General features: G+C 36.9%; 1 protein-coding gene across 4 annotated transcripts in view; it reads left to right on the top strand.

Moving 5' to 3' along the window:
* Positions 1-26971, top strand: part of LRRC49 (leucine rich repeat containing 49) — a 154995-nt gene that overhangs the window by 73347 nt on the left and 54677 nt on the right. For all 4 annotated transcript variants that reach the window (XM_034660736.1, XM_011228817.3, XM_002922323.4 and 1 more), the window contains one exon: positions 19338-19485. In XM_034660736.1, the coding sequence (XP_034516627.1) occupies positions 19338-19485 (148 nt within the window). The remainder of the gene's footprint in view (positions 1-19337; positions 19486-26971) is intronic.

Raw genomic sequence — 26971 nt, 5'->3', positions numbered from 1 at the left:
AGGCACCTGCGATCAAGCCCTATGTTGGGCTTCCTGCTCAGCAGGGAGTCTGCTTCTCCCTCTCCCTCTCCCTCTGTGCTCTCTGCCCCCCCCCAAATAAATAAAATCTTAAAAAAATATATATGTGTATATATATGTGTGTGTATATATATATATATACACATATATATATGTATAAACAAGTGTATCTTTAGAAGAAATGTCACATTGTTTAATTTGGTCTTACACTTTTCCAGATTTTCTTAATGATTATGGATTCTATAATAAAGAGGGAAAAAAAGGAAGGCAGAGGGAATAGCTAGGGAGAAGGCTGCTGATGGAATCTCATTCCACAGTTAAGATTTTTGTTGCATAAACTACAGGATGAGGTAAGGTTTCTTTTTTTTTTTTTTAAAGAAAAAATACTATTATTATTATTTCATTCCATGTTTGTTATAGCAAAGACAAATATGTGTAAAGTAAGTAAAAAGTGAATGTGCTATCCCACAGCCCCCGGTCTCAATTGCAGAAATACAACTCTGTTAAGAGTTTGGTGAGGGGCGCCTGGGTGGCACAGCGGTTAAGCGTCTGCCTTCGGCTCAGGGCGTGATCCCGGCGTTGTGGGATCGAGCCCCACATCAGGCTCCTCTGCTATGAGCCTGCTTCTTCCTCTCCCACTCCCCCTGCTTGTGTTCCCTGTCTCACTGAGGCTGTCTCTATCTCTGTCGAATAAATAAATAAAATCTTTAAAAAAAAAAAAAGAGTTTGGTGAGAACGTATTAAGGAAGGATTCTACCAGATTTTTGTATATTTTTTATTTTGATTGATTTTTGTAATATTTTTGCAAATATATTATCATGCTTTCTGGATTCTTCCTCCCCTTGCTCTTTCAGTTAGCAATGTACTGTAGATATTTTTCCATGTTAGTACTTGTAGGCAAGGGGGTGATGTAAAAAATGTCACAAGTATAGCATACATACTATAGCAAGGGTAGTGTATTGATTCAGGAATCTTAACCAGTGTAGCATGCCCGCTGTTCAGTCAGCATAAATGCTAACCTGGGTTTCAAGGCCCCTGCTCTGCCAAGGGTTAATCTTTTGCTGCCAAAACAACAGAGGTTCAGGACTGGGACAATGAGGAGCAGCACGTAAGGCAGCATGAGGGCAGTGGCCTTTACCAACTGGCATGGAAGTATTTTGGAATTTTAACTAATACAGTGAGTTATACCAGGTGAATATCAGCCTTATACGTACATCTCATTCTTTTTAATGGCTACTTTCAATTTCACTGTATGGATTAATTTTAATTTATTTTACGAGGTCCTTATTGATGGTTGTTTAGACAGTTTGTCATTTTTTATTAGAAGCAATATGGCAATACACATTTTTGTACATATTATGTTTGTGAACGTGGGCTGGTTTATTACAATGTCACTTTGGAGAAAACATCTTTCTCCTTAGAACTGTAAATGTTAATATTTATTTCTTAGTATTAGTGAGGAACTGTAAGGCCCACATTAGAAATCTTTAAGGGTGTACTGAAGTTTACATAAGTGGTCTCAAACCTGACTCTGTATTAAAATCACTTACAGAACTATTCAAATAATATAACCAGGACCCTGGGGCCCCTAGCAATTTTGGTTTAGATATGGATGGGTTCTAGGTATTTGTGTTTTATATTAAGCTCCACAAATGATTTTGATGCCCAGTCAGTATTAGAAGCTATTGAAATGTGGAGGAATTAATATTTTAAAATAGGGCAAGATTATACAATTTGGTGATATGTAACATTTAGATAAAAAAATATTGGTGAAGATGTGAAGCTACTAGAGCTCCCATACCTGCCAGTGAAGATGTAAATCAATAAATTATTTTGTAAAGCTCTGGAAGTGTCTATTAAGTCAAACTTAATACTATACTTTATGACTCAGCAATGCCACTCCTAGATATAAACTCCACAGAAATGCTTAATGTGTTCACCTGAATGTTCTTGGTTGCACTATTTAGAATAACCTCAAATACAAACAATCTAAATTGTCCTCTCAGAATAGAATAGAGAAAGTGAGTTTATTGAGAGTCCTTGAACTACAGCTACATGTAATATGGATGAATCTCAAAGCATATGTGAAGCCTAAGAAGCCAGATTCAAATAAGTGCATATGAATGATTTATTTTACATAGAGTTAGTAGATAGGCAAACCTTATCTATAGTTGGAATCAGGAGAGTGGTTACTTCGGGGAGGCGTAATGGCTGTAAGGGGACGTGGGGGGCAGGGGGACATCAGGGTGTGTGTTATGGGGGAGGAAGAATTTTCTTTCTGCTTTTCTAGTATCTTTGGCTTGTTTAATAATTACATTGACATAAGACTGATTAACAGGAGAAAAAAATTTAATTACATATGTACAGGAGCCTCGTGAATATGAGACCCAAAGGTAAATTGAGCAGTAGAGGCTTATATGTCATCTTGAGCTAAGGAATGGGATAGGGGCGTGGGACTTCAGAGGGGAGGAGGATGACTCACAGGATGATAAGAAGAGCAGATGTTTGGTAATTAGATGTTTGCCCTGCCGTACATATAGATTTAGATGCCATACATATAGATATAAATGTTTCAGATAAAAAACTTTCTCTGATAATAGCTCTTTCTGAGCCAGGCCTCTTATCTAAGTTCTTTTAGGGTAGTTAAGGGAAAGATAAAAGTTTTTCTTGTATCTCGTGGGTGTTAATTACCTTCAGCTCAGAATAATCTGCGCACAAAGTGGCATATTTTGGAGTCATGTATTCTGTTCCCCACCAGTCCCACTTTTGAAACTTCTCCAAGAAGTTTCACAGTCCAGAAGTTGAGTTGGTAGATTGGTCCATCTCATTGAATCAGTCGCTTAGTCCTGAGAGTAGGTCAGTTCAGTTAGACAGCTGTATCTCCATTCAGAAAGCAGCTGTGCATGTGCGCTCCCAAAGTTAGGTCTGTGGTGCAAGCTATCAGGTATGTAGTAAGATAAATTTTTACGGAAACAAAAGAAAAACAATTGTTAATCATTGGAGTTCCCAGTTTCTGGGATTCTGAAGGCAGCTAGCCAAGAAGATATGTAGGTATTTGGCTCAAAGCAAACATCTTTAGATGTTTAGTAAGGGCAGGTGGTGGCAATCTGATAGATTTTCCTGATTTGTAGTTGGAATGTCTGGGGTGATCTTTCTGAGTGGTATAGCAACAGGCATGAAGATTGTCCATACATGTACTGTTGGGGTGATTTCTCTAAAGTTTATATCAAATTGTCCAGCTTTAGTTTACATGGCCTCAGAAAAAGAGCAGTTTCAGTTAGTGATTCCAAGTCAGAAGGGTAGGAGAAAAGTTGGAAATGTTAGTTTGGGGAGTTGCAACCAAATATTGGAAGAAACTAAAAATTCAGGTTCTAGTCCAGTTTACCACTAGAAAACAAAACTTCAAAGACAATTAACAGTTAGAAACTAATATCCAGAAAGGTGTATCACTGAAGCACAATTTTTCTCTCTATAGTCACACCCACATCAGAGATAGCTTCAATAAGAATAGTGTGTTTGCAAATTAAATGTAGTTTCAGTAAACTTGGCCTGATTCTTTACATATAAATGCAGCAAGAATGATGATGGATCATGTAGAATCTTTTAGTCTGTTCTCTTGGAACTTTTCATAAGGAATCTCAGACTCGTCTTTTTAAAAGCCTTGTGAGGCTAAGAAGCCAAAAGAGGGCTCACCATCAGCCTTTGTACGCAATACCTATAGATTTGGGTAAGTTCCTCTCCTCGTGAAGTCTCCAAAATATCCTAAGGTTTCTCAGTGTGCCAGGAAGTAACCTTCTTTTCTCACCTGGTGGGACTGTTGGGAACCCTGTAAGCAAGGTACTGGGCCAATTTATCCAAGGAGTATTATTGGCTCCATAAAGTCAACCTTAGTTCCTTAAAGCTGTCTGGCATATTTGATTCTGTGCACATTCTCAAAATGACATTCCAGCCAAAGCCTTGGCAATATAACCAATGTTTCCAGTTGTGTCCTATTACAAGGAGAATAGATTCTTACTGAATTTATGCAATTAACTATATTGACATGAAAATAAGAATTCAAAGTTTCTCAATTCTGGAGTGATCAGGTAGAGAGAAAAAGTAATTGTTTCATCTTTGTTCACAAAGATGTATCTTACTGAGATTGTTGATAGCTTAAGAAAAAAGAGAAAAAGTTTTCCTTAAACCTGGAAAAACAAAACATAAAAGAACCAGCAATGTCTCAATGAAAAAATCATAAAGATTATTAGTCATCCTCATCAGCTCATTTAGTCTCATGTTATTCTTATTCTACTTGAATCCAGTTTTTCCATTAGTTCTGTAAATTGTTACCCAGTTCAGTTTTATGATCTTAAAGTTATCAGAAACCTGTACATATCAAAAGTCCTTTCCTTGAATCTCTTTGAAAATGAAGTACTTTTGATGGAACACTTTTGCAAAGCATTGGAGTAAAACAATAATTATCTGTAAATGACAAAAACCTTTAAAATGCTCATTGTTAAAGATCTGATGAAATTCATTTTAATGGAATTGATAAGGAAATATGTTTATTTTTGTGGCTCACAACATTTTGAGATAGTAACTGGAATTATGATGATAACATAATCAGCAGTGCTCATACCAAATCTTTACTAGAGTTACTGTATCCAAGGAAGTAGTTCCACAGATGTTTTCTCCTGCTAAAGTGCTAATATAGAAAATGGAAAGGACTCTCACCACTCTCGCTTCCATCAGATCCTGTAGGCAGAAATCTGGGACACTGACATAGTAAGAATTCTTTTTTTTTTTTTAAGATTTTATTTATTTATTTGACAGAGAGAGACAGCCAGCGAGAGAGGGAACACAAGCAGGGGGGAGTGGGAGAGGAAGAAGCAGGCTCCCAGCGGAGGAGCCTGATGTGGGGCTCGATCCCATAACGCCGGGATCGCGACCTGAGCCGAAGGCAGACGCTTAACCGCTGTGCCACCCAGGCGCCCCTGGAATTCTTAACCTTATGCTGGCTTTTGTCAGAGGTCCCAGCATCTCTCAGCTACAGTATCTTGGAGCAAGCAATGTCCAGCTAGTAAAGATCCCTTCATGGTCACCAACTATAGGAGGAAAAATTTTCCTTCTACCCTGCTAGGTTCTTTAGCTGGTTTAATAATCAAATTGACACAACAGATTAACAGGAGAAAAACAAATTTACTTACATATGTACAGGAGCCCCATGAGAATATGAGGCCCAAGGGCAAGTCAAGCGGTTGAGGGTTAATATGCCATCCTGAGCTGAGGAATGGGATAGGGGCATGGGACTTTGAAGGAGAGGAGGACGATTCACAGGATAAGAAGAGCAGATGTTTGGTAATTAGATGTTTGTCGTGCCATACATATAGGTCTTACAGATTAAGAGTTATCTGTGATAAAGCTCTCTTTCTGGTCCAGGCCTCCTATCTAAACTCTTTTAGGTAGATAAGGGAATGGTAAAAGTTTCTCTTAAATTTACTGAGTCTTGATTGCCTTCAGCTCAAAATAATCCACATTCCAAAGGTTATGTATTTTGGGGTCACATATTCTACTCCCCATTAGGGTAATAATGTTTCTTAATCTGGAGACTATTTTTACATGGGTGTGTTCAGTTTGTGCAAAGTCATCATGTTCTGCACTTGTGATTTGTGGACTTTTTTGTATGCATAGTACATCTGATAAAAAGTTCAAAAAATACTGGAAAATCATCAACAGAAGGAAGTTCCTCTATTGAAATACATGAGTATTTCATGTATTTCATGAAATGTACAAAAGTATTTCATGAAATGTACAAAAGTATTTCATGACAGAATAATAACTATCCTTCCATTAACTTTAAAAGAGGAATTTGGTCTGCAGTGGTATGCTGGAGCCAGCTTGTGTGGCTTACTAGACCAACTTATGTGCATCTTTTCAATTCAGCAACATCATCTTGGTAGCTTGAAATCAGCCATGTTGGGAAAATTTACACCATGGAAATTGACAAAGGCTACATCAGTCTGTTGTCTTCCCAGAGAGCTTCTTACCTACACAGTACACAACTTAGATCTCTTTGCACACGGGACTGTTATTTGGCTTGCATTACAAACAGTGTAAATTTTAAACAATTAGTATAAATGTTGAAAGTGGTTAAGATGAGCACGTTTTTTAGAATTGTTATCACACTTTGAGACTGCAAAGAATCCTACTCTTTTTCCTCTATAAATTTGAGGAGACTTATTTGCATTCACCTGTCAATTCGTAAGAGGAAATATATCATCAAGAACTTTGTTGTCACTTTAAATTTGGTTTCAGTGTCACAAATAAGCATTACAAGAATATTACCATGACTTGAAATCTACTCTTGGTAATCAGAGCCATTGTAAATCTCCTGAGACTGAAGCTATGTTCCTTTTTTTTCTTTTTACTGCTAGAGAATGAATAAGGTAATAGAGAAAGCTAATAGAACTGTCACCTGCAATTCTGAGATACTCAGTTCTATGCCAGTGTTTTTTGTCAGTCAGGTGCATTCAGACATAATAAATAGTCTCCTTGTTGAATTGTTGTCAATGGCATTGTTGCAGCAAAAGATGCCTAAAGAGACAGCTTAACATTTTTCTCTAGTCTGTTTAATTCTTTATGTCTCTACCTTCTCCTTCTCACTTTGTTTGTTTCTGTCTAAAGCCATAGTCTTCTATTTATTTCTCTCTGGTATTACTTTAGCTTCTCAAATATTAAAATCTTTAACACACTGTGACAGGTGGGTTAAGCAATTCTAGTAGCTTCCCCAAGGGAAATTTGGAGGTCTTTTTCATGTATGTAAAAAAAATTTTTAATTGTTTCAGTCGTATTTTTGCTTCATGACAAAAAAATAATAGCTTATGATTAGAAAGTGTCTTTAGATTCTTTAGAACCATCTTGTTTCTAAGAACCCCTACTACCATCATGCACTAAAAATAATTTCAGTGACTAAGTAACTAACATTACTTAACAGGTATCAAAATAGATGATTATTTGTTAGAGAGCACCAAAAGAGAGAAACAAGAAAGTGAAAGCATTGTAAAGGGAGGAAAAAAGGTGTGCTAGTTTTGCTTACTGTAATGTCAAAACTAGTTACTGGGTTCAGCTGTTGTCCACCTATTTCATTTTTAATAAAGCATCATCTTTTCAGTGTTTTAGCAGTCATTAATGATCAGTGTCTGGATCCACTATTTCTTTAGGGATTACAAAATGATGATATTCCATCATTCCTCATCTTTTTCAGCTGTACTTCTTCTATAAAGAAAACTTTGATTGACTTTTTGATTACCCTGAAGGACAGTTTATGCAGGAAAGGCATGTAAATGCTTGATTCCCTTTATTTCCATCGACTGCCTTTGACTTTTTTTAGTTTAATTTTTAAAATATTTTTCTAGTCAATAGAAGTTCTATGTCTTTTCAAATCTTCTTGGAGTTTACTCGTATTTTCAAACTTGTTTTTCTTTCTTTTTTTAAAAGATTTTATTTACTATTTAGAGAGAGAGAGGAGTGCTAGCAGGGGGAGGGGCAGAAGGAGAGGGAGGGAGAGAATCTCAAGCAGACTCTGTGCTGAATGCAGAGCCCCACGCAGGGCTGAATCTCACGGCCCTGAGATTATGGCCTGACTCGAAATCAAGAGTCAGAAGCTTAACCCACTGAGACACCCAGCTGTCCCAACCTGTTTTTATTTCTTGAAATATAATGTTTTATATTCTATGTTTCATAATCCAATTATATGAAAAAGTCTTAGCCAATCTATGTCACCTGTTGTTTCTGCTGCCTATCAGTGTTTTATTTCCTTTTGAACTATGAGCTATATATTTTTGGTACCTTATCTTTAGAAATTCTTTGGGGGTCTTTTATGAAGGTAGGTTCCTCCATGAAGGAGTTTCTTTTTTTCTTTTTTTTAAGATTTTTATTTAATTAATTAATTTCTTTATTTGAGAGAGAGAGAGAGCAGGAGCTGGGAGGAGAAGCAGAGGGAGAAGCAGACTTCCTGCTGAGCAGAGAGCCCGATGCGGGGCTTGATCCTGGGACTCCAGAATCATGACCTGAGCCGAAGGCAGACGCTTAACCAACTGAGCCACCCAGGTGCCCCCATGAAGGAGTTTCATTTGTTTCTGTCAGAAGCCTATAGGCAAAGCCAGCTTTAGACGTCTTCAAAGTATCGGTTCCCTTTAAATCTTTTAGACCACCCATTCAGCGTGGATTCAGGCTGCAAATTGTGCTTTGTGGTTATAAGTAATCAAGGAAGAATTTTCCTCTCCTTCCTAGCCCCAGGTTTTGAGATGGGCTATATATCTCGGGTAGTGGGTAGGAAAGTTTATAACTAATTAACTATGTTGATAGTTGAGTCCTTGGGTCTCAGACTTATGGACAAGTCTCCAGTTAGGCTCTCCAACTTGGGTAGCCCCTGGGATTTGTCTTCTGTCCTCCATCTTTGAAGATTGTATGAACCAAAGTTCAAGTTCATTGGGTTCAGTAAATGCCCTCACAGCAAAAAGGTTAGTTTCAATATTCTGGTTACCTCTTAGGATTCCCAACTTTACTTCTTTTTTTTTTTTTTTTTTGTAACCTGTGTAATTTTTTTTTTAGCAGGTCGTATATGCACTTGAGAAGATTTTTAAAATATATCTTATGTAGCATTTTTAGCAAAAGCCTCAGTCCACAAATTTCATTCTATCAGACATACAAACACCTTCATTATGTGCTCTTTTCTTTAACTGTGCTTCATTCTTTAATCCTTAATTATATGTTGTTCAGATTTTTCTAGGTATTTTATATTTGTCAGTTGTGTATATTTTAGTTCTTGTGAGAACACTTGATTTATTCTACTGTTCCATTTTATTTCAGCCTGCTAGATACATAGTAACTATCCGTAAAATTTTCACTGATCAATATAAAATAAGTGAGGTTTTGTTAAGATTATTTTAGAGTATATGGTACTTAAATGGTATGAAAGAGTAAAACCCTTTTTCTAAAGTAATTGGAGAAATTTAACTGATATTTGGGGATTGCTATTTAAATATCTATGTGGTATACATGCATATATGGGAATTTTATTTTCTCTATTTTATTAAGTAAATGTAAAACGGACTGAAATATGTTCTTTTCCTTTTGAAATGTGAATTTTGGTCAGTAGGGACACATTGTTCCTCTGTAGGTTCTTTAGCAGATAGGAAGCAGATGTGGCATTGGGAGGAGACCACTAGGGGAAGAACAAATGTATGAGTAATCTGGAAAAAGATTAAAGTCAACTTATGAATTAAATGTCAGCCTTTGGACCCAAGCTTTTCCATTCTTGGTACTCAGAAGAGGCAAGCAACTGAGTATTCTTAAAAAGAAAGAGACTGTTCTTAGAAGCCAGTAGTATTTCACTATACTTACTGTCCTATTTCCAGGTGTTTTTGTTTTTATTTTACAATCCGATTTTGATTTTCTTTGGTTAGGTACAATGTAACCCTTCATTAGCCTGGATTTGTACTGAACGAGTCTTCTTTCATTTGATTAGAGAATGTCTTTAAAATCATATGTACTTTGTCAGTGCATTTCTAGGAATGTATGGCATGTTTATTAGTCAAATGCCTTGCAGATGGAAATGAAATTTTGTGAGGAATCTTCTGGATCAAATATAGATTTACTTTTACTTGAATAAAACTATTCTAAGCATAAAGACTTTAGTCTGAATATCAGTGCTAGCAGCCGACCTGGGAAGGGTTGCCAGAACAGTACCTGCTAAAGATGGTAGTGATTTTCCTACTCCTGGTGCTTCTTTGGTTGTGCTTGAATTACAGACATAGACCAGGTGGGCATCAGCAGGTCTCCTAGATCTCTGAACAGCTTCATAATGACTGCATTCACTGGACATAGTATTTTCTTCTGTATTCACTAATGTGCTTTATATTTTAATTCAGTGAAGATACTGTGTAGTTTTGTGTTTAACACCACCCATTTGGTAATCATTGGACTAATTACATCCCCCAAAGGAATACTTGAGCATTTGGGCTAGGAAAAGCTACAGTCATTTTAGTTTAAAATTATACTTGCAGTAAGAAATAAATCATAGACTCATAGGCGCCTGGGTGGCTCAGTCAGTTGAGCATCTGACTCTTAGTTTCAGCTCATGTCATGATCTCGGGGTGGTGGGATTGAGTCACGCATCAGGCTCTGCACTCAGCTCAGAGTCTGCTCAGGATTCTCTCTCTTTCCCTTTCCCTCTGTCCCTCCCCCCAACTTATGCTCCCTCTCTCTAAAATAAATAAATCTTAAAAAAAAAAAAAAAGAAAGAAATCCTGCAGTCCAACTTGTAAATAAATATTAAATAACAATAGGGGCGCCTGGGTGGCTCAGTCAGTGAAGCATCTGCCTTTGGCTCAGGTCATGATCTTGGGGTCCTGAGATCAAACCCCATGGTGGGCTCCCTGCTCAGTGGGGACATGGGAGGCTGCTTCTCCCTCTCCCTCTGCCACTCCCCCTGCTTGTGCTCTCTTTCTCTCTCAAATAAATAAATAAAATCTTAAAAAATTAAGTAAATAACAATAAATCAGGATTTACCTACAATAAAATGAAGTTTTCCAACTTCTCTATGCTTCTGGACATATTTTTTCCACTTTTCAGTACACTTACCTGATTAGTGACAGATATCAGATCATAATGATTCCTGATAACATGATATCTTTTAAATAATTCTAAGACTAATGTAAGAAAAATTATTTATTAATTTTTATATCAAGGATAAGCCTTTTGAAATCATGTCCATTCTTCATATTCTTTCATTCATTCACCAAAACTTTATCACACACTTACTAGATGCTAGGCACTGTGTTAGGTTTTGGGATAGTGTTCACAGCACATTTCTAGCCCTCAAGAACTTTACAGTTTAATTCTGTTTAAATATGCTGGGCCATTGAAGGAAATTGCTCTTCAGCATAGAAGGGTTTGCTTGCCTTTACTGGCTCTGTTGCCTCTGCTTTTCACATTTCTTAATTTCTTGAAGGTTGAACTTAGTATCCCATCTTGTGTAGTTGGAGGAGAACTTAATGAAAGCCTTTTTGAAACATGTCCTAATAACCATGGGTCACCATTATAACATACTGTTCCAGGGATGCTGGGGTGGCTCAGTCAGTTAAGCATCTTCCTTCGGCTCAGGTCATGATCCCAGGGTCTTGAGATCAAACCGTGTCAGGCTCCCTGCTCAGCTGGGAGCCCTGCTTCTCCCTGTCCCTCTGCCCCCTGCTCTGCCTGCTTACGCTCACGCTCTCTCTCTCTCTCTCTATGACAAATAAGTAAATAAAATCTTTAAAAAAAAAACCAACAACATACTGTTCCAAATAAAGGAGACCTGATACATGAAAAGATGACCTGTCAAATATGTATTTTTTGTATGTTTAAATTTTTGTATTTTTTGATTTAAAAATTGATATATTGATATATAGTTTACATGTAATTTAAAAAAGCACCCATTTTAAGTGTAGACTTCAAGGAATTTTGACAAAGTATATGTCCTCGTAACCACCACCCAATCATTAACCCAAGAGAGAAACCTGGGTGTTATTCTAGATTCCTCTCTTCCTCACATCCAAAGAAGTACTAGTTTCTGTACATGCTACACCCTGGTTTCCATGGAACCTGTCCTTTCCTCTTTACTCTCATGGCTTCTACCTTAGTTTTTGATATGTTAGAGCCTTTCTCCTTTTTACCTCTACGTATTGCAATCTCTAATTAGTTTTTTGCTCTTAAATCATTTCTTTCCTTTATACCTCCTATAATGTTAGTAATTATTCTAATAATTACTAGTTATTCTAATCCTATTAGAACCCCCCTCCCTTGCTTAAAATCCCTTGATGACTCTTCCCCAGTTTGCATTCTCAGGCATCAGTTTCTGAGTAAGAGATTGTTTCTCAGCAACTGACTTGGTGGTGACATTATTTATCAGATAGGAAATATACATAGAGAAGCAAATTTGGATGGAAGATGATGACTTCATTCACTTAACACTGTAGAAGAAAAACGAATTTGCTTTGTGTTTCAGTTTTGAAATGTTGGAAGCATCTTTATTTGATTTTAGCTTTATGAAAACAACTGTCAGGGAAGAAGAGAAGCATTTTTTAAACATCCTTTAAACACCAGAAACTATTCTTAGATATTTTATATTGATGGGGGAAAATAATTTTGTTAATGCTAGGTGGGGAAAATTACAATGTTTGTTCAAGTTTATTTATGCTTGTAATAATTGTTAAGTTTAAGTTAGTGAACTCTCATTTTCACCTGTACACAATGGCCTTTTAAAAAATGTCTTCCCAATTGATACTGTTCAAATGTCAATACTACCAAAATCCATATATAGATTCCATGCATTCCCTATCAGTATTCCAGTAACATTTTTTACAGAAGTCAAAAAACAGTCCTAAAATTTATGTAGAAGCACAAAAGACCCTGAAATAGAGAAATCCTGAGAAAGAATAACAAAACAGGAGGCATCACGTTTCCTGATTTCAAGCTACACTATAAAGCCATAGTCATCAAAACAGTATGGTACTAGAATAAAAACAGACAATTAGAACAATGGAATAGAATTAAGAGCTCAGAAATAAACCTAAATATAACAGGTCAGCTTATATTTGACAAGGGAGCAAAGACTACTCAATGGAGAAAAGACAGCCTCTTCAATAAATGGTGCTGGGAAAATTGGATACTCACATGTAAAAGAATCAAACGGAACTCCTTTCTTACACTACTCACAAAAATTAACTCAAAATGGATTAAAGACTTAAATGTAAGATCTGGGGGGCCTAGGGGGCACCTGGATGGCTCAGTTGGTTAAGCGTCCAACTCTTGATCTCAGGATTGTGAGTTCAAGCCCTGCGTTAAAATATGTCACATAAAGCACAAGCAACAAAATAAAAAATAAATAAGAAGTACTGCATCGAACTAAAAAGCTTCTACACAGCAAAAGAAACCATCAACAAAGGGAAAAGACAACCTATGCAATGGGAAGAATGTTTGTAAACCACTTATTGGATAAGGGGTTAATATCACAAATATATAAAGAACTCATACAACTCAATCAATAGCAAAAAAATAAATAACCCAGTTTAAAAATGGGCAAAAGACCTGAATTGACATTTCTTCAGAGAAGATATACAAAAGGCCAACAAGTACATGAAAAGATGCTCAACATCACTAGTCATTAGGGAAATGCAAATTAAAACCATAAAGAGTGATCACCTCATGCCTCTTAGAATGACCATCATCGGAAAGACAAGAGATAACAAATGCTGGTATGGATGTAGAGAAAAGGGAACCCTGTGCACTGTTGGTGGGACTGTAAATTCATATGACCACTATGGAAAACAGTATGGAGGATCTTCAGAAAATTAAAAACACAGCTAACATATAATCCAGCAATTTCACCTCTTCGAATATACCCAGAGGAAATGAAAACTTTAACTTGAAAAGATATCTGCACTGTTCTGTTCACAGCAACATTATTACAGTAACCAAGCCATGGAAATAATTGTCCATTGATGGATGAATGGATAAAGAAGTTATAGTTTATATACATACATGAATATATACATAAATATATATATCTGAATATTATTCAACCATAAGAAGTAAGGAAATCATACCATTCCGTGGATGGACCCTGAGGCATTATGCTAAGTGAAATAAGTCAGGCAGAAAAAGATAGATACTGTATGATCTCACTTATATGTGGAATCAAAAAGCAAAAACAAAAACCAAGCTCACAGAAAAAGAGATCGGACTTTGTGGTTACCAGAGGTGGAGGATGGGGAAGGGGGAATTGGAGGAAGATGGTCAAAAGGCCCAAACTTCCAGTTATAAGATAAATCATACTGGGGCACCTGAGTGGCTCAGTCGGTTAAGCATCTGACTCTTGGTTCTGCTTATTAGGTCATGATCTCATGAGTCCTGGGACTAAGCCCCGTGTTAGGCTCCACACTCAGCACGGAGTCGCTTGAAGATTTTCTCTCTTCCCCTCCCCCCACTCATGGATTCTGTCATCCTCTCTCTGTCTCTCTCTAAAATAAATAAACAAATCTTAAAAAAAAAAAAAGATAAATCAGTACTAGGGATGTAAAGTACCATACGATGATCACAGCTAACACTGCTGTATGATATATAGGAAAGTTGTTAAGAAAGTAAATGCTGTGGGGGTACCGGAATAGCTCAGTTGGTTAAGCGCCCGACTCTCGATCTCAGCTCAGGTCTGGATCTCAGGATTGTGAGTTCAAACCCCACATTGGGCTCCATGCTGGGCATGCGGCCTACTTAAGGAAAAAAAAAAAAGTAAAGGCTATGAGTTCTCATCATTAGGAGGAAATTTTTTCTTCACTCTTTTGTTCTTTCTTTTCTTTGTATTGCATCTATATGAGGAAATGGATGTTAGCTGAACCTATTATGATCATCATTTCACAATATATGTAAATCTAAGCATTATACTGTGTCTTAGACTTACATAATGATGTATGTCAGTTATTTCTCAGTAAAACTGGGGGAAAATGTCTTCCCATAATTATCTAATAAACACGTCTCAAAAACCATAATGAGCACATGAATTGTGAGATTTACCTATTAGATGGTAAAAATAATCTCTAAAGTAAAATAATTGATAGGAGAGGATCTTTTTACCTTGAGTGGGAGGAAAACATAGAAGAAATATTTAAATGTGACAATAAAAAAATAATGAACTTTATTCTTGCTATAGACCTTGCCTTGACCTTACTTGTCAAACATATTATTTATTTTCTATACCATAAATATTCCGTATCCTTTAGCTTTTCTTAACATGGAAGGAAGAGATATTCAATATATTGCCTGAGTAAAGGAAGTATTTTTAGGTCTAAATGTTTACATTAGTTATTTGAATAGTCATTGAATGAGGATGATTCTAATATAAATTATTTTTACTAACCTGCTCTGGGATATTATTTAGAAAGTTGAGTAGTCCTTTTAAAAATTGAAAGTCCTCAAAAAATTAAAAATAGAACTACCGTATGATTGAGTAATTCCATTTCTGGGTATTTATCCAAAGAAAATGAAAGCCCTAACTTGGAAAGATATCTGCATCTTCATTGCAGCATTATTTATAGTAGCTAAGATCTGGAAGCAATCTAAGTGTGCATGGACAGGGGTGCTTGGGTGGCTCAGTCGGTTAAACGTCTGACTCTTGATTTCGGCTCAGGTCATGATCTTAGGGTTGTAAAATCAAGCCCTGTATCGATCTCCACACTGGAGTGTACACTGTACACTGCTTAAGATTCTTTCTCTCCTCCCTTTGCCCCTCACCACCACTTGTGTGCTTTCTCCCTCTTAAAAAAAAAAAAGTGTCAATGGACAGATGAATGGATAAAGAAAATGTAAGGTGGATGGCTAGATAGATGGATAGAGAGAAAGATAGAAAGATAGATAGACAGATAGATAGATAGATAGATAGATAGATAGATAGATAGATAATGGATATTTATTATTCAGCCATAAAAAAAGAATGAAATCTTGCCAATTGCAACTATATGGATGGACTTTGGGGCATTATGCTAAGTGAAATAAGTCAGACAGAGAAAAACAAATATAATTTTGCTTCTATGTGTAATCTAAAGACAAAAACAAAAACCAACAACAAAAAAAGCAAAACAAACTAATAGATACAGATTGGTGGTTGCCAGAGGCAGAGGGCTGGCAGGGAATGGAATGGATGAAGTCAAAAGGTACAGACTTTCAGTTATAAAATAAATTAGTCATGGGAATATAATGTATAGTATATCAACTATTATTAATAATACTGGGTTGCATATTTGAAAGCTGCTAAGAAAGTAGATCTTAAAAGTTCTTACCACAAGAAAAAAAATTCTGTAAATAATCTGTAACTGGATGTTATACTAGACATATTTCACAATCTATACACATTTGAATTATTGTTATATACCTGAAATTAATATAGAGTATATCAATTCTACCTCAATTTTTATAAAGTCCCAATCAAAATCCCAGCAAGTTGGTATCAGTGAATGGATTCTAAGGTTTGTATGTGAAAGCTAAGACCTAGAATAGCAACACAATACTGAAGAACACAATTGGAGGACTCAGACTAACCTATTTCAAGACTTAACTATTAAGGTACAATAATCAAGACAGTGTGGTATTGGTGAAAGAGTAGACATATATATCAATGGAAAAGAATAGAGAGCCTAGAAATAGATTCACACAAATATAGTCAAGCAATCTATGACAAACGAGCAAAGGCAATTCAATAGAGAAAGGGTAGTCTTTTCAAGATGATACTGGAAATATTGGATATTCACATTAAGAAAAGAATCTAGACATAGACCTTATACCTTTTACAAAATTTACTCAAAATGGTTTGTAGATTAAATATAAGGCACAGAGCTATAGAACTTTTAGAAGAAAATTTAGGAGAAAATCTAGGCATTCTTGGGTTTGGTGATGAATTTTTTTTTTAAGATTTTATTTATTTATTTGACAGAGGGAGAGACAGCCAGTGAGAGAGGGAACACAAGCAGGGGGAGTGGGAGAGGAAAAAGCAAGCTCCCAGCGGAGGAGCCCGATGCGGGCTCAATCCCAGGACCCTGAGATCACGCCCTGAGCTGAAGCAGACGTTTAACAACTGAGTCACTCAGGTGCCCCTGGTAATGAATTTTTGATAACACCAAGACCATGATACATGAAAGAAAAAATTTATTTGGGCATCATTAAAATCAAGAATTTCTGCCCAGTGAAGGGCACTATTAAGAAAGTGTGAAAAGACAAGTCACAGCATAGGAGAAATATTCACAAATATTATATCTGTTAAATTATATGTATACAGGTATATTTTTGTATATATCCATGATATACAAAAATTCAACAATACAAAAACAACAGGTGTTGGCAGGGTGGAGAAAAAGAACCCTTGTACACTGTTGGTGGGAACGTAAATTGGTGCAGCCACGATGGAAAACAGTATGAAGATTCCTCAAAAAGTTAAAAATAGAACTACCTTATGATTCAGCAATTGCACTACAATGTATTTACCCAAGGGATACAAAAACAGTAATTCAAAGGGATACATTCACCCCTATATTTATAGCAGCATTATTTACAATAACCAAGATATGGAAACAACCCAAGTGTCCATTGATTGATGAGTGGATAAGAAAGATGTGGGAGATATATATATATATACACACACACATATATATAAAATGGAATATTAGCCATAAAAAAAGAAGGAAATCTTGCCATTTGCAATGACATGGATGGCGGTAGAGAGTATTATGCTAAACAAAATAAGTCAGAGAAAGACAAATACCATATGATTTCAGTCTTACGTGGAATTTAAGAAACAAAACAAATGAGTAAAGGGAAAAAAGAGAGAGGCAAACCAAAAATAGACTTTTAACTATAGAGAACAATCTGATGTTTTCCAGAGGGGATGGGCTGTAAAGAGGGTTAAGGAGTGTCCTTGTCATGATGAGTACAAGGTGATGTATGAAAGTATTTAATCACTATATTATACACCTGGAACTAATATAACACTGTATGTTAACTAACTGGAATTAAAATAAAAACTTAACCATCCCCCCAAAACTCTTAAAACTCAAAAATAAGGAAACAACTCAATGAAAAAATGGGCACGAGAGCTGAAAATGCGAAGAAGATATACAAGTGGCAAATATGCATATTGAAAAAATGTTCAACGTCCTTTGACATTAGGGAATTGCACATTAAAACAGTAAGATACCACTACACACCTATTGGAATGACTAATAAAAAAAAACCCTGACAAATACCAAATGCTCGTGAGAATGTGGAACTGGCAGGAATGCAAGATGTAACAGCCACGTTGGAAGACAGTTTGGCAATTTCTCACAAAGCTAAACTTACTCTTACAATATGATCCAGCAATTGCAATCTTAAGTATTTACCCAATTGAGTTGAAAACTTATGTTCACACAAAAACCTGCAGATAAATATTTATAGCAGCATTATTCATAATCGCTAAAATCTGGAAGCAACCAAGATGTCTTCAGTAGCTGAATGGGTAAACAGACTGTGGTACATACATACAATGGAATATTACTCAGTGATGAGAGGGAGCGTGTGTGCTCTGAAGACACGAAAAGACATGGAAGAACCTTAAATGCATATTGCTAAGTGACCGAAGTCAGTGTGAAAAGGCTATATTCTGTATGATTACAGCTATATGACATTCTGGAAAAGGCAAAACTATAAAGACAGTAAAAAGATAAGTGGTTGCCAGAGATTGAGGGAGAGAGGAGGAGGGTTGAATAGGATTGTTTAGGGGCATGGAGTCATTCTGTATGATACTTCTGCATTTGTCAAAACCCACAGAACTTTACAGCACAGTGAGAACCTTAATGTATGCAAATTAAAATATTTAGGAGGTTAGAGGATCCCAGGAAGGAATGAATATAGACTATGACAAAAGAAGCTAAGTGTATTTCAACTGTATGAAACAACTCTGCTGAAGGGATAGCAGGAGGGGAGGTGCTGACCTAAGTCACTTTGGAATGAATGTGTAAGGCTAAATGCTAAAGGAATTACACCTAGCGGTTGTATTTAATAGTTGTTTCCCATGGGGATTCAGGTTGAAAATTCTGATACCACTACGCATATATTCTGGACTTGAACAATTAAGTAAATGGATGAGAGCTGGTGAGAGTCACGTTTCTCTTTGTTGGAGTAGGAATTTACAGATAAGGGAAAGAGGCTACAATGATCCTTTTGATAATAGATTAGAGTTGGGAAACATCAGTGTAAACTAATGTTTAGCTTAATATAGACATAGATGGTTACATATTATAGATAATATATATATACACAGGCTAGTATACACACACACATTTCCTTGCTCTGTCAGGAGAGGGCATGAAAAAAAATGACACCCCAGTGACGAAAAGTGTACTTAGCCACCAGATCTTTGGTTCCAGTACCATTCTCCAATAAAAGGAATCATGACTCCTTGGAGAAATGTCTGATTCTATGAGTGGGGTAGGAAATATGTGAGTCTAGAGAATCTTATAGTGCCAGAAAGTAAGGAATGAATGAATGGATTCTAAATGATTTGTAAATAATTGTAAATTAATTGTAAAAAATGTACAGTACTACTACAAGATGTTAATAATAGGGAAAACTGAGTGCAGAATATGTGGGAACTCTATACTATCTTAATTTTTCTGTAAATCTAAAACTATTCTAAAATAAGAATGTATATTCAATAAATGAAAGTACTATTGGAAGGTCTCACAATAATCCAGTGGTTTCTGTCTCTCCTGCAGTTTTGAAAGTGTTTGCTGCCTTGCTGACTCTTCTTCTCTCTCAGACATCACTTTTGATGGCAATCCAATAGCTCAGGAGTCATGGTACAAACACACTATCCTTCAGAATATGACGCAGCTGCGCCAGCTAGATATGAAGAGAGTCACGGTGAGAACTCTTTTGAAGTGCTTACCATATTGTCTTCCTTACTGTGGATTAGGAGACTGGGGGGCCTATTCTTTGCTTGAAATGCTTCTTAGTTTTAATAAACTATCATAACTATATAATTCACAATTATAATTACACATTTTTTACCACCTGTCCCTTATTCCCAATTTCACTGAATAGGGCTGTTAAGTAACAAAAAATCCAACTGAGTAAATTAAAAAGATCAAATTGGTTTTATTAGTCAGTTCATGAATTCGGCAGCATCCCGTGTAGCAAGTGGAGGGGTGCTCCCAGTGACTACAGAAAAGGAAAGGTGTTAAATGTAGAGAGGACGTGGGGAAAGGATCCATTGTTTCAGGCAAGGTCACCCTTGGGAAGGGAAGAAGGGAAGGGGAGGGGAGGGGAGGGGGAGGGGCCTATCCATAAATTTCCTAGTCCTGACCAGGAAATTCACAGGTTGACTGGTTACAGATTACATTTCTGGGCGTGACATCTAAACTACAGTTAGGTGAGGTAGTTAAGTCTTGGTTTACTGGCTTGTGGCCTTGACCTGAGTGGTGCCGTTTTGGGCCTGTGGTTTCCTTTTTAACAGGTTTTTTAAAAAAGTTAATTTAAATTAATTAGCCATCATGATTGTTTAAATGAATCATCACGATTGTTTTTCATTCTGGCTAATACCCAACTAAAAATTTCTTGTGGGATGGATGAGTAAGAATGGCATTCATCAAGTTACATAATGTAATGTTACAGAACAAGGGTGCCAAAGCCAGACTGCTTGACATCAATCCGGGCTTGACCATTTTCTGGCCAAATGACCTTTGGCCATTTACTTAACCTTTCTGTATCTCATTTTCCTCGAAGTAAAATGGGGGGCAAGGGGGTCATAATTATGTTGTAGGGTTGTTGTCAAGATAAAATAAAGCACTAAACCTTAGAACAGCATGAGGCTCATAGGAAGCAGCATGTGGAGCTGTTGGGCTTGTTATTGGCGCCATACCTCTCAAATAGCTCTTTTTATTCATTCTGTCTGCATGTTAGATATTTTCTGTTCTTCGGGGTTTTAATATGACCCCTGATCTAAGTGAAATGCTATCTCTACACCTTTTGGGTGCACACTGCACGTTTGCATTTTACAGGCTTCAAGGAGTTCTGTAATAAAGACATTTGCCTTAATTTGTTTCAGTGCATATCCCAGATTTATTTGAATATTTTACTATCTCAGATACCGCCTATTAATGATCTCAGTTTGATAATCTCAGAGCTGGAAAAATATCTTAAGCTTCCACTTGTTTTCTAACTTCTAGACTCTGTGGATTCTGAGTGGTCAGCTAGGTTTATTCAGTTGCAAATTGACTCATTGCCTATAGCCATTTTCACAACCTGTGCATTTTACATTTCTGTCTCAGCCTTATCACGGACATCTCAGGTGACCAGCAGATAGCTACAAGTGTGGATGAATTTGTTAATGCCAGGGATCTTCTGGGGGCTCTGCCTCTTTGTTCCAGCATGGAGATTCAGTTCTTTGTCCTCAGTTTGTTCAGATCTATCCTGCAAACACTGTTTTTCGTACTTTCACCCATATCTCCACATGTTTCTTTCCCCCCCGCCAAAGCTTTTATTTATTTGTCAGAAAGAGAGAGAGAGCACAAGCAGGGGTAACAGCAGGCAGAGGGAGAAGATGACTCCCCACTGAGCAGGGAGCCCTATGCGGGACTCGATCCCAGGACCCTGGGATCATAACCTGAGCCAAAGGCAGGCACTTAACCAACTGAGCCACCCAGGCACCCCTCCATGTGTTTCTTAATTGAGCATTTTTGGTACTTAATAATTACTCTTCGTGGTGAGGTTGAGATGGGTGGGGTAAGAAATGAAGCTAACTCATTTATATAAATTAGTAATTAATTATATATTATGTTTCTCGTAGTGAACTTATATGTCAGTCTTGCCTACCCAACTGATGTATACAATCCTTAAGGGCAGAAGCCATTCTTCTTCTTTGCCTGATATATACAGATGTCCTATACATGTTTATTTCCTTTCCTTCCCTATCTCATACAGTGCTGAGAATGTAGTAATGTTCATTAAAGTCTTAATTGAGTGAAATTTATCTACTTTCATGCCTGAAATAAAGGAGAATGATGCTATATATAATCATTGTCTTTGTACATTCCATGAATTGTGTTTGCCCGGTGAAGAAATGAGGGAAGATCACCAGGGATGGGAGCAGGGCCTGCTGTTGTGCTAAACACAGAGCAGCAATCCTTGTATATCTTCTCCTTCACAGTTTAATTTGAGAAATTAAAAAAAAAATAATGTCTTACTAAAAGCTTTACTTGAGGTATGATGGGCATAAAATTAATTGCACATGTTAACTGTACAAGTTGATAAATTTCAACATGTATATCACCTGTGAAACATCACCACGGTCACGCTTTTTCATAATCCACCACCAAAAAAAGTTTCCTCATGCTCCTTTTTATCCCTCCTTTCCACCCCTCCCCACCCAACCTCCATGCCCAAGCAACCACTGATATACTTTTTGTCATTATAGGTTACTAGTTTCCATTTTCTAGAATTAATGGAAACAATTTCAAAGTTACAGAAAAGTTGTAAGTACAGTGGCAAAAACTTTTTTCTTGAACTATTTGAGAGTAAGTTGCTGATTAGATTACCCAACAATCCTGAACACTTGAGTATGTGTTTTCTGCAAGCAAAGACACTCTCCTATATAAACACAATATAACCAAAGAAATTCGGAAGTAAAAAATGAATAACTACTAGTGTCTAATTCTCACACCACTCTCAAATTTTACCAATTATGTCAATAATTTCTGTGTAGTGAAATGATCCAGTTTGGAATTATATATTACATATGGTGTGTTTGGTTGTCAGGTCTCCCTCATCACTATTTTTCAGGAACAGTTTCTCAGTCTTTCCTTGACTTTCATGACTCTTAACATTTATGACGATTACAGGTCAGTTTGTAGAATGACCCTCAGTTCAGGCTTTTTGATGTTTCCTCACGATCAATTTTTATAGATTTTTGCATAAATATCACAGAAATGATTTTGATTTTTCTCCTTGCATCCTATCAAGTGGTATATAATTTCTGTTTATCCCTTTATTGATGTTGACCACTTCAATTAAGATGCTCTCTGCCAGCCTTCTCCATAGGAAGTTTTTCTCTTTCCCTTTGTAATCCCATTCCTCATAACAATTTCAGTTTATTCATTTATTCATATCAGTATGGACTCATAGTATTTAGTCTTACCTTTTATTTATGACTTTTTAGTAACTTTAGTGTAGAAACAGCATACCTTTTTTCTCAGTAACTTTTTTTAAAAGATTTTATTTATTTATTTGAGAGAGAGAGAGTGCGCATGCAAGAGGGGGGAGGGAGAGAGACAAGGAGACTCTGTGGTGAGCATGGAGCCTGACACGGGGCGAGGTTGTGACCTGAGCCGAAATCAAGAGTCGGATGCTTAACCTTCTGAGCCACCCAGACGCCCTAAAACAGTATACCTTTTAAAAAACTTTCTGTTAACAGCATTGGCAAACAATGGCACATGTTCTGGCCATGTGTTTTTGTAAACAAAATTTATTGGAACACAGTTGCGTCCCTTTGTTAATACGTTATCTCCATATGCTTTGATGCTACAGTGGCAGAATTCCATAGTTGCTCAAAGAAACTATATGGCCTATAAGTCTAAAATATGTACCATCTGGCTAAAAAGTTTGCTGACACCAGTTCTATACCAATTTTTGTCTTTTTAAAATTGGTATCTCGATTAATTTTTATGTAATTTACTATATAAACATTCTTTGTATTTGTATAAACATGGATTATACAAATAGTTAATCTCTGTGCACTAGAGCTGTGTGCTGAGGACGCAGTGGACTCGGGCACTGTGGTATATTTATAATTTTCAAGGGAAATGCAGTGATATTTGAGATCTTTGAGACGCTGAGAAGACTACTAGCTCAAGGTCATTTGCCATTTCAGCATGAGGTCACACTCTGTTTACTTCCATGGCATCAATTCTTTGCAAAGCTGAGCTTTCAGTGGTGGTTTTGCTAAAACCAAATACAATGCCCAAATCAGTATGGAACAGGAAATGAGGGTGCCGGGGTCCAGTCTAAATACAACATTTGAGAAGTTGTATAATGCCCTCCAGATATACAGATTTCATTGGTAAGCAGTTGTGGTTCTTGAAGAATGGTATATTTTTTTCTTCCAATTTATGTGTATCATTATTTTTTTCAAATGGCTCCTAAGTTGCTAGAACACAAGCACTTAATAAGTTGTTTACTAACTACTGAGTAAACAGAGCTATTAACACATTTCAAAAGAAATGTGTTTCACTTAGAAGCACCATAAAAAAATTCCTGAGCATTCTTAGGCACATTGAACTGAAAAGTTCCTGTACTAGGATCTGTATTGGACACTAGAGATGATAAGATCAGAATCTAATTCATGCCCTCAAGTTACTCACTGTCTAGTGCAGACAGGTTATAATGCAAAATGCCAAGCTAGAGAAGATCAACTGATAGATATGTATATGTACGTACACACATTCACACACGTGCACGTGCACACACGCATAGCGCAGTGACATTGAAGGGTAAAGACACCCTATGTCTACCAGAGAAATAGAAGTTCCAAAGGAGAAATTACTTGACTTGGGCTTGAAGAATGCTTAAAAAGAAGGAGGATATATCTGTGGAGAGTATTCCAGGGAGAATGAAGGCATGCAAAATGCAGAGAGATGTGAGGGAATATAGTAACCGATAGCAGTTCAACATGGCTGAGCCCTGAGTATACATGGAGGAGTGTAGCAGGACAAAGCGTGTCTGACAGGCAAGGCCTAGGCCACAAAAGGCATTTTATGTCATAATGAAGAGTTTAGCTTTTTGTCTTGGACATAATAGGAAGCCCTTGAGGAGTTTAAGGTGGCTAAATTACATTTGCCTATTAAAAAAATTGTCTCTCTGGATAGCAGCCCAGGGGGATGAATTGGGGAGGATAGGATGGGTGAGATGAGAAGCAGGGAGATTAGTTAGAGTGAGAGTTTCGGAGGGGGGAGGGGTGGCCGATCCAGAGGAATGGCAAAAGATAATATGAGGCCAAGAGAGTATGTAAGTTGATGGCCTCAGTTCCCATTTTACTTTTGTTATCTCTGTTAAGAATGGCTTTTAGTCTGTAAAGAGTGAAGTAAATATTAAGATGAAGAAAGTGAAGCCTAGGATGGGTGAGTAGATAAGTTTGATGTAGAGCAGGGGCTGGCAAACTTTATCTGTAAAGGGTCTGATGGTAAATATTTTAGGCTTTGGAGGCTATACAGTCTTTGCTGAAAACTACTAAACTCACTGTAGTGTGAAAGAAAGCATAGACACTACATACATGAATGAGCATGGCTCTGTTCGATAAAACTTTATTTACAAAAATAGGTGGCAGACTGGATTTGGCCTGTGGACTGGAGTTTGCCAGTTGCTGATCTACAGCACTGAATAAATGTAGTGAATGAATTGCTAGACCTCTGAAAGTTGTATCAGAGAAGCGGTGTAGATTAATAGAGTAGCTGCGAGTTAAGACGAACTAATCTGTCTTTGAGTAGCTGCAAGTTAAGATGAACTAATCTGTCTTTGAGTAGCTGCAAGTTAAGATGAACTAATCTGTCTTTGAGTAGCTGCAAGTTAAGACGAACTAATCTGTCTTTTTACCATAGAAGGAAAGAATAAAAATTTCACAAATTGTGACAGTAAACTCGATGCTGAGTATGAAAGAAATCTAAATTAGATTGTTAGATGAGTTGTGAGTATTAAGAGAATTGGTCACTAGGAGGCAGCATTAGTTCACTAAAAACAACTCATGCCAGACACAGTTAATTTTCTGTTTTAGCTATTGTCAATAGGCCCTCTCAGAGGGGTGTTAGAGATATTGTTTTGGTGTTTAAGCAAAGCTTTTGACAAAGTCTTTTATGATACTGCTTTGAGTAAGTTGTATGACAACATAGTTAAGTGAATTTGTGATTTGAGCCAGCCTCTAGAAAAATCTGTATTGGCATGCCTTGAGGCTTTATCCTTGGGCCCCTTTGATTCAACATTTTTGTTAATGACTGAATGAGAATATTTCTGTTATTCTGATAAAATATATGATTGACAGGAACTGGAGAACTTGGAGACCCTGATATACTGCTTAATCAAAACAGAATCCCAAAGTAGCCCAGTAATCTCCAGCCAGGTAGCCTGTGGACCAAATCCATCCTGCAGACTGTTTATGAACAAGAGAATGGTTTATATATTTTTAAAGCATTGTATTAAAAAGGTAAAGAAAAACAACATATGATAGAGATCTTTGGTGGCTCACAGAGCCTAAAGCATTTACTATCTGGCCCTTTAGAGAAAAAATTGCTGACTGCTAGTGTAGAAAAACAAGCAGAATTTAGCAAGATAAAAATAGATACATTGTGGGGTGCCTGGGTGGCACAGCGATTGGGTGTCTGCCTTCAGCTCAGGGCGTGGTCCCGGCGTTATGGGATCGAGCCCCACGTCAGGCTCTTCTGCTATGAGCCTGCTTCTTCCTCTCCCACTCCCCCCGCTTGTGTTCCCTCTCTCGCTGGCTGTCTCTATCTCTATCGAATAAATAAATAAAATCTTAAAAAAAAATAGATACATTGAAAAGCCTGGACTTTACTCCATGACAACAAACAATTCTCAGCACAAATGCAGATTTATGTGAGATGAGACTTAGCAAATTAAGTTCAGATTGAGTTAATTGTGAGATGTGATCGTTAGAAGTTATATGGTTTAAAATAATATCATTTATCAAAATAGAGAATTCAGAAAAATAGAGACAGTAGTCCCCATTTTTTTTCTTTAATGGTCAGATTATACCTGAACTATTAATCTTAGAGAGGTGACAACAAACTGAAGTATTTCCAGAGAACCTGGCACAATTCGTTGACAGAGGAGAAGACATAGGAAGATATTATAGTGGTCTTCAAATATATCACAACTATCCATAAAAAAAGAGAAGACACTGTATAGACAATGATAGAATAGAGAGTAGACGTTGTATAGACAGTTCTAGGACAGGCAGAAGTTTTTCCTTTAATTTCTAAGGCAGTATTTTGCTAACCCAGGCACTATTCTCAGAATTCTGAAACAGACACAATTTCACAATTTCTAAAGTTTTCCCTTCAGATGCACATTTAGTTGCCTTAATATGACCTTGTTTACAATTTCCCTCCAAAAATCGCAGCAGTCTATCTAGGACAGAAGTGAGTTTTCTATTGTGGCAGCGGTTACTAATGCCCGCCGATACATTTTGATTCTCCTGTTTTTCTCAGGTGGGAGGATTGTATTTCCCTTCCCCTTTGAACTTAAGTGTCGTTGTGCATCTTGCTTTGGCCAATGAAATGTGAGCAGAAGTAACGTATGTAATTTTCAGGCAGGAGCGTTTAAAAGCCAATGTGTGATTTTCACT

The sequence above is a fragment of the Ailuropoda melanoleuca genome, chromosome 5, assembly GCF_002007445.2.
Source record: "Ailuropoda melanoleuca isolate Jingjing chromosome 5, ASM200744v2, whole genome shotgun sequence".
Classification (NCBI taxonomy): Eukaryota; Metazoa; Chordata; class Mammalia; order Carnivora; family Ursidae; genus Ailuropoda; species Ailuropoda melanoleuca.
The sequence above is the reverse complement of the archived record's forward strand: the minus strand, read 5'-3'. Positions and strand labels throughout refer to the sequence as shown.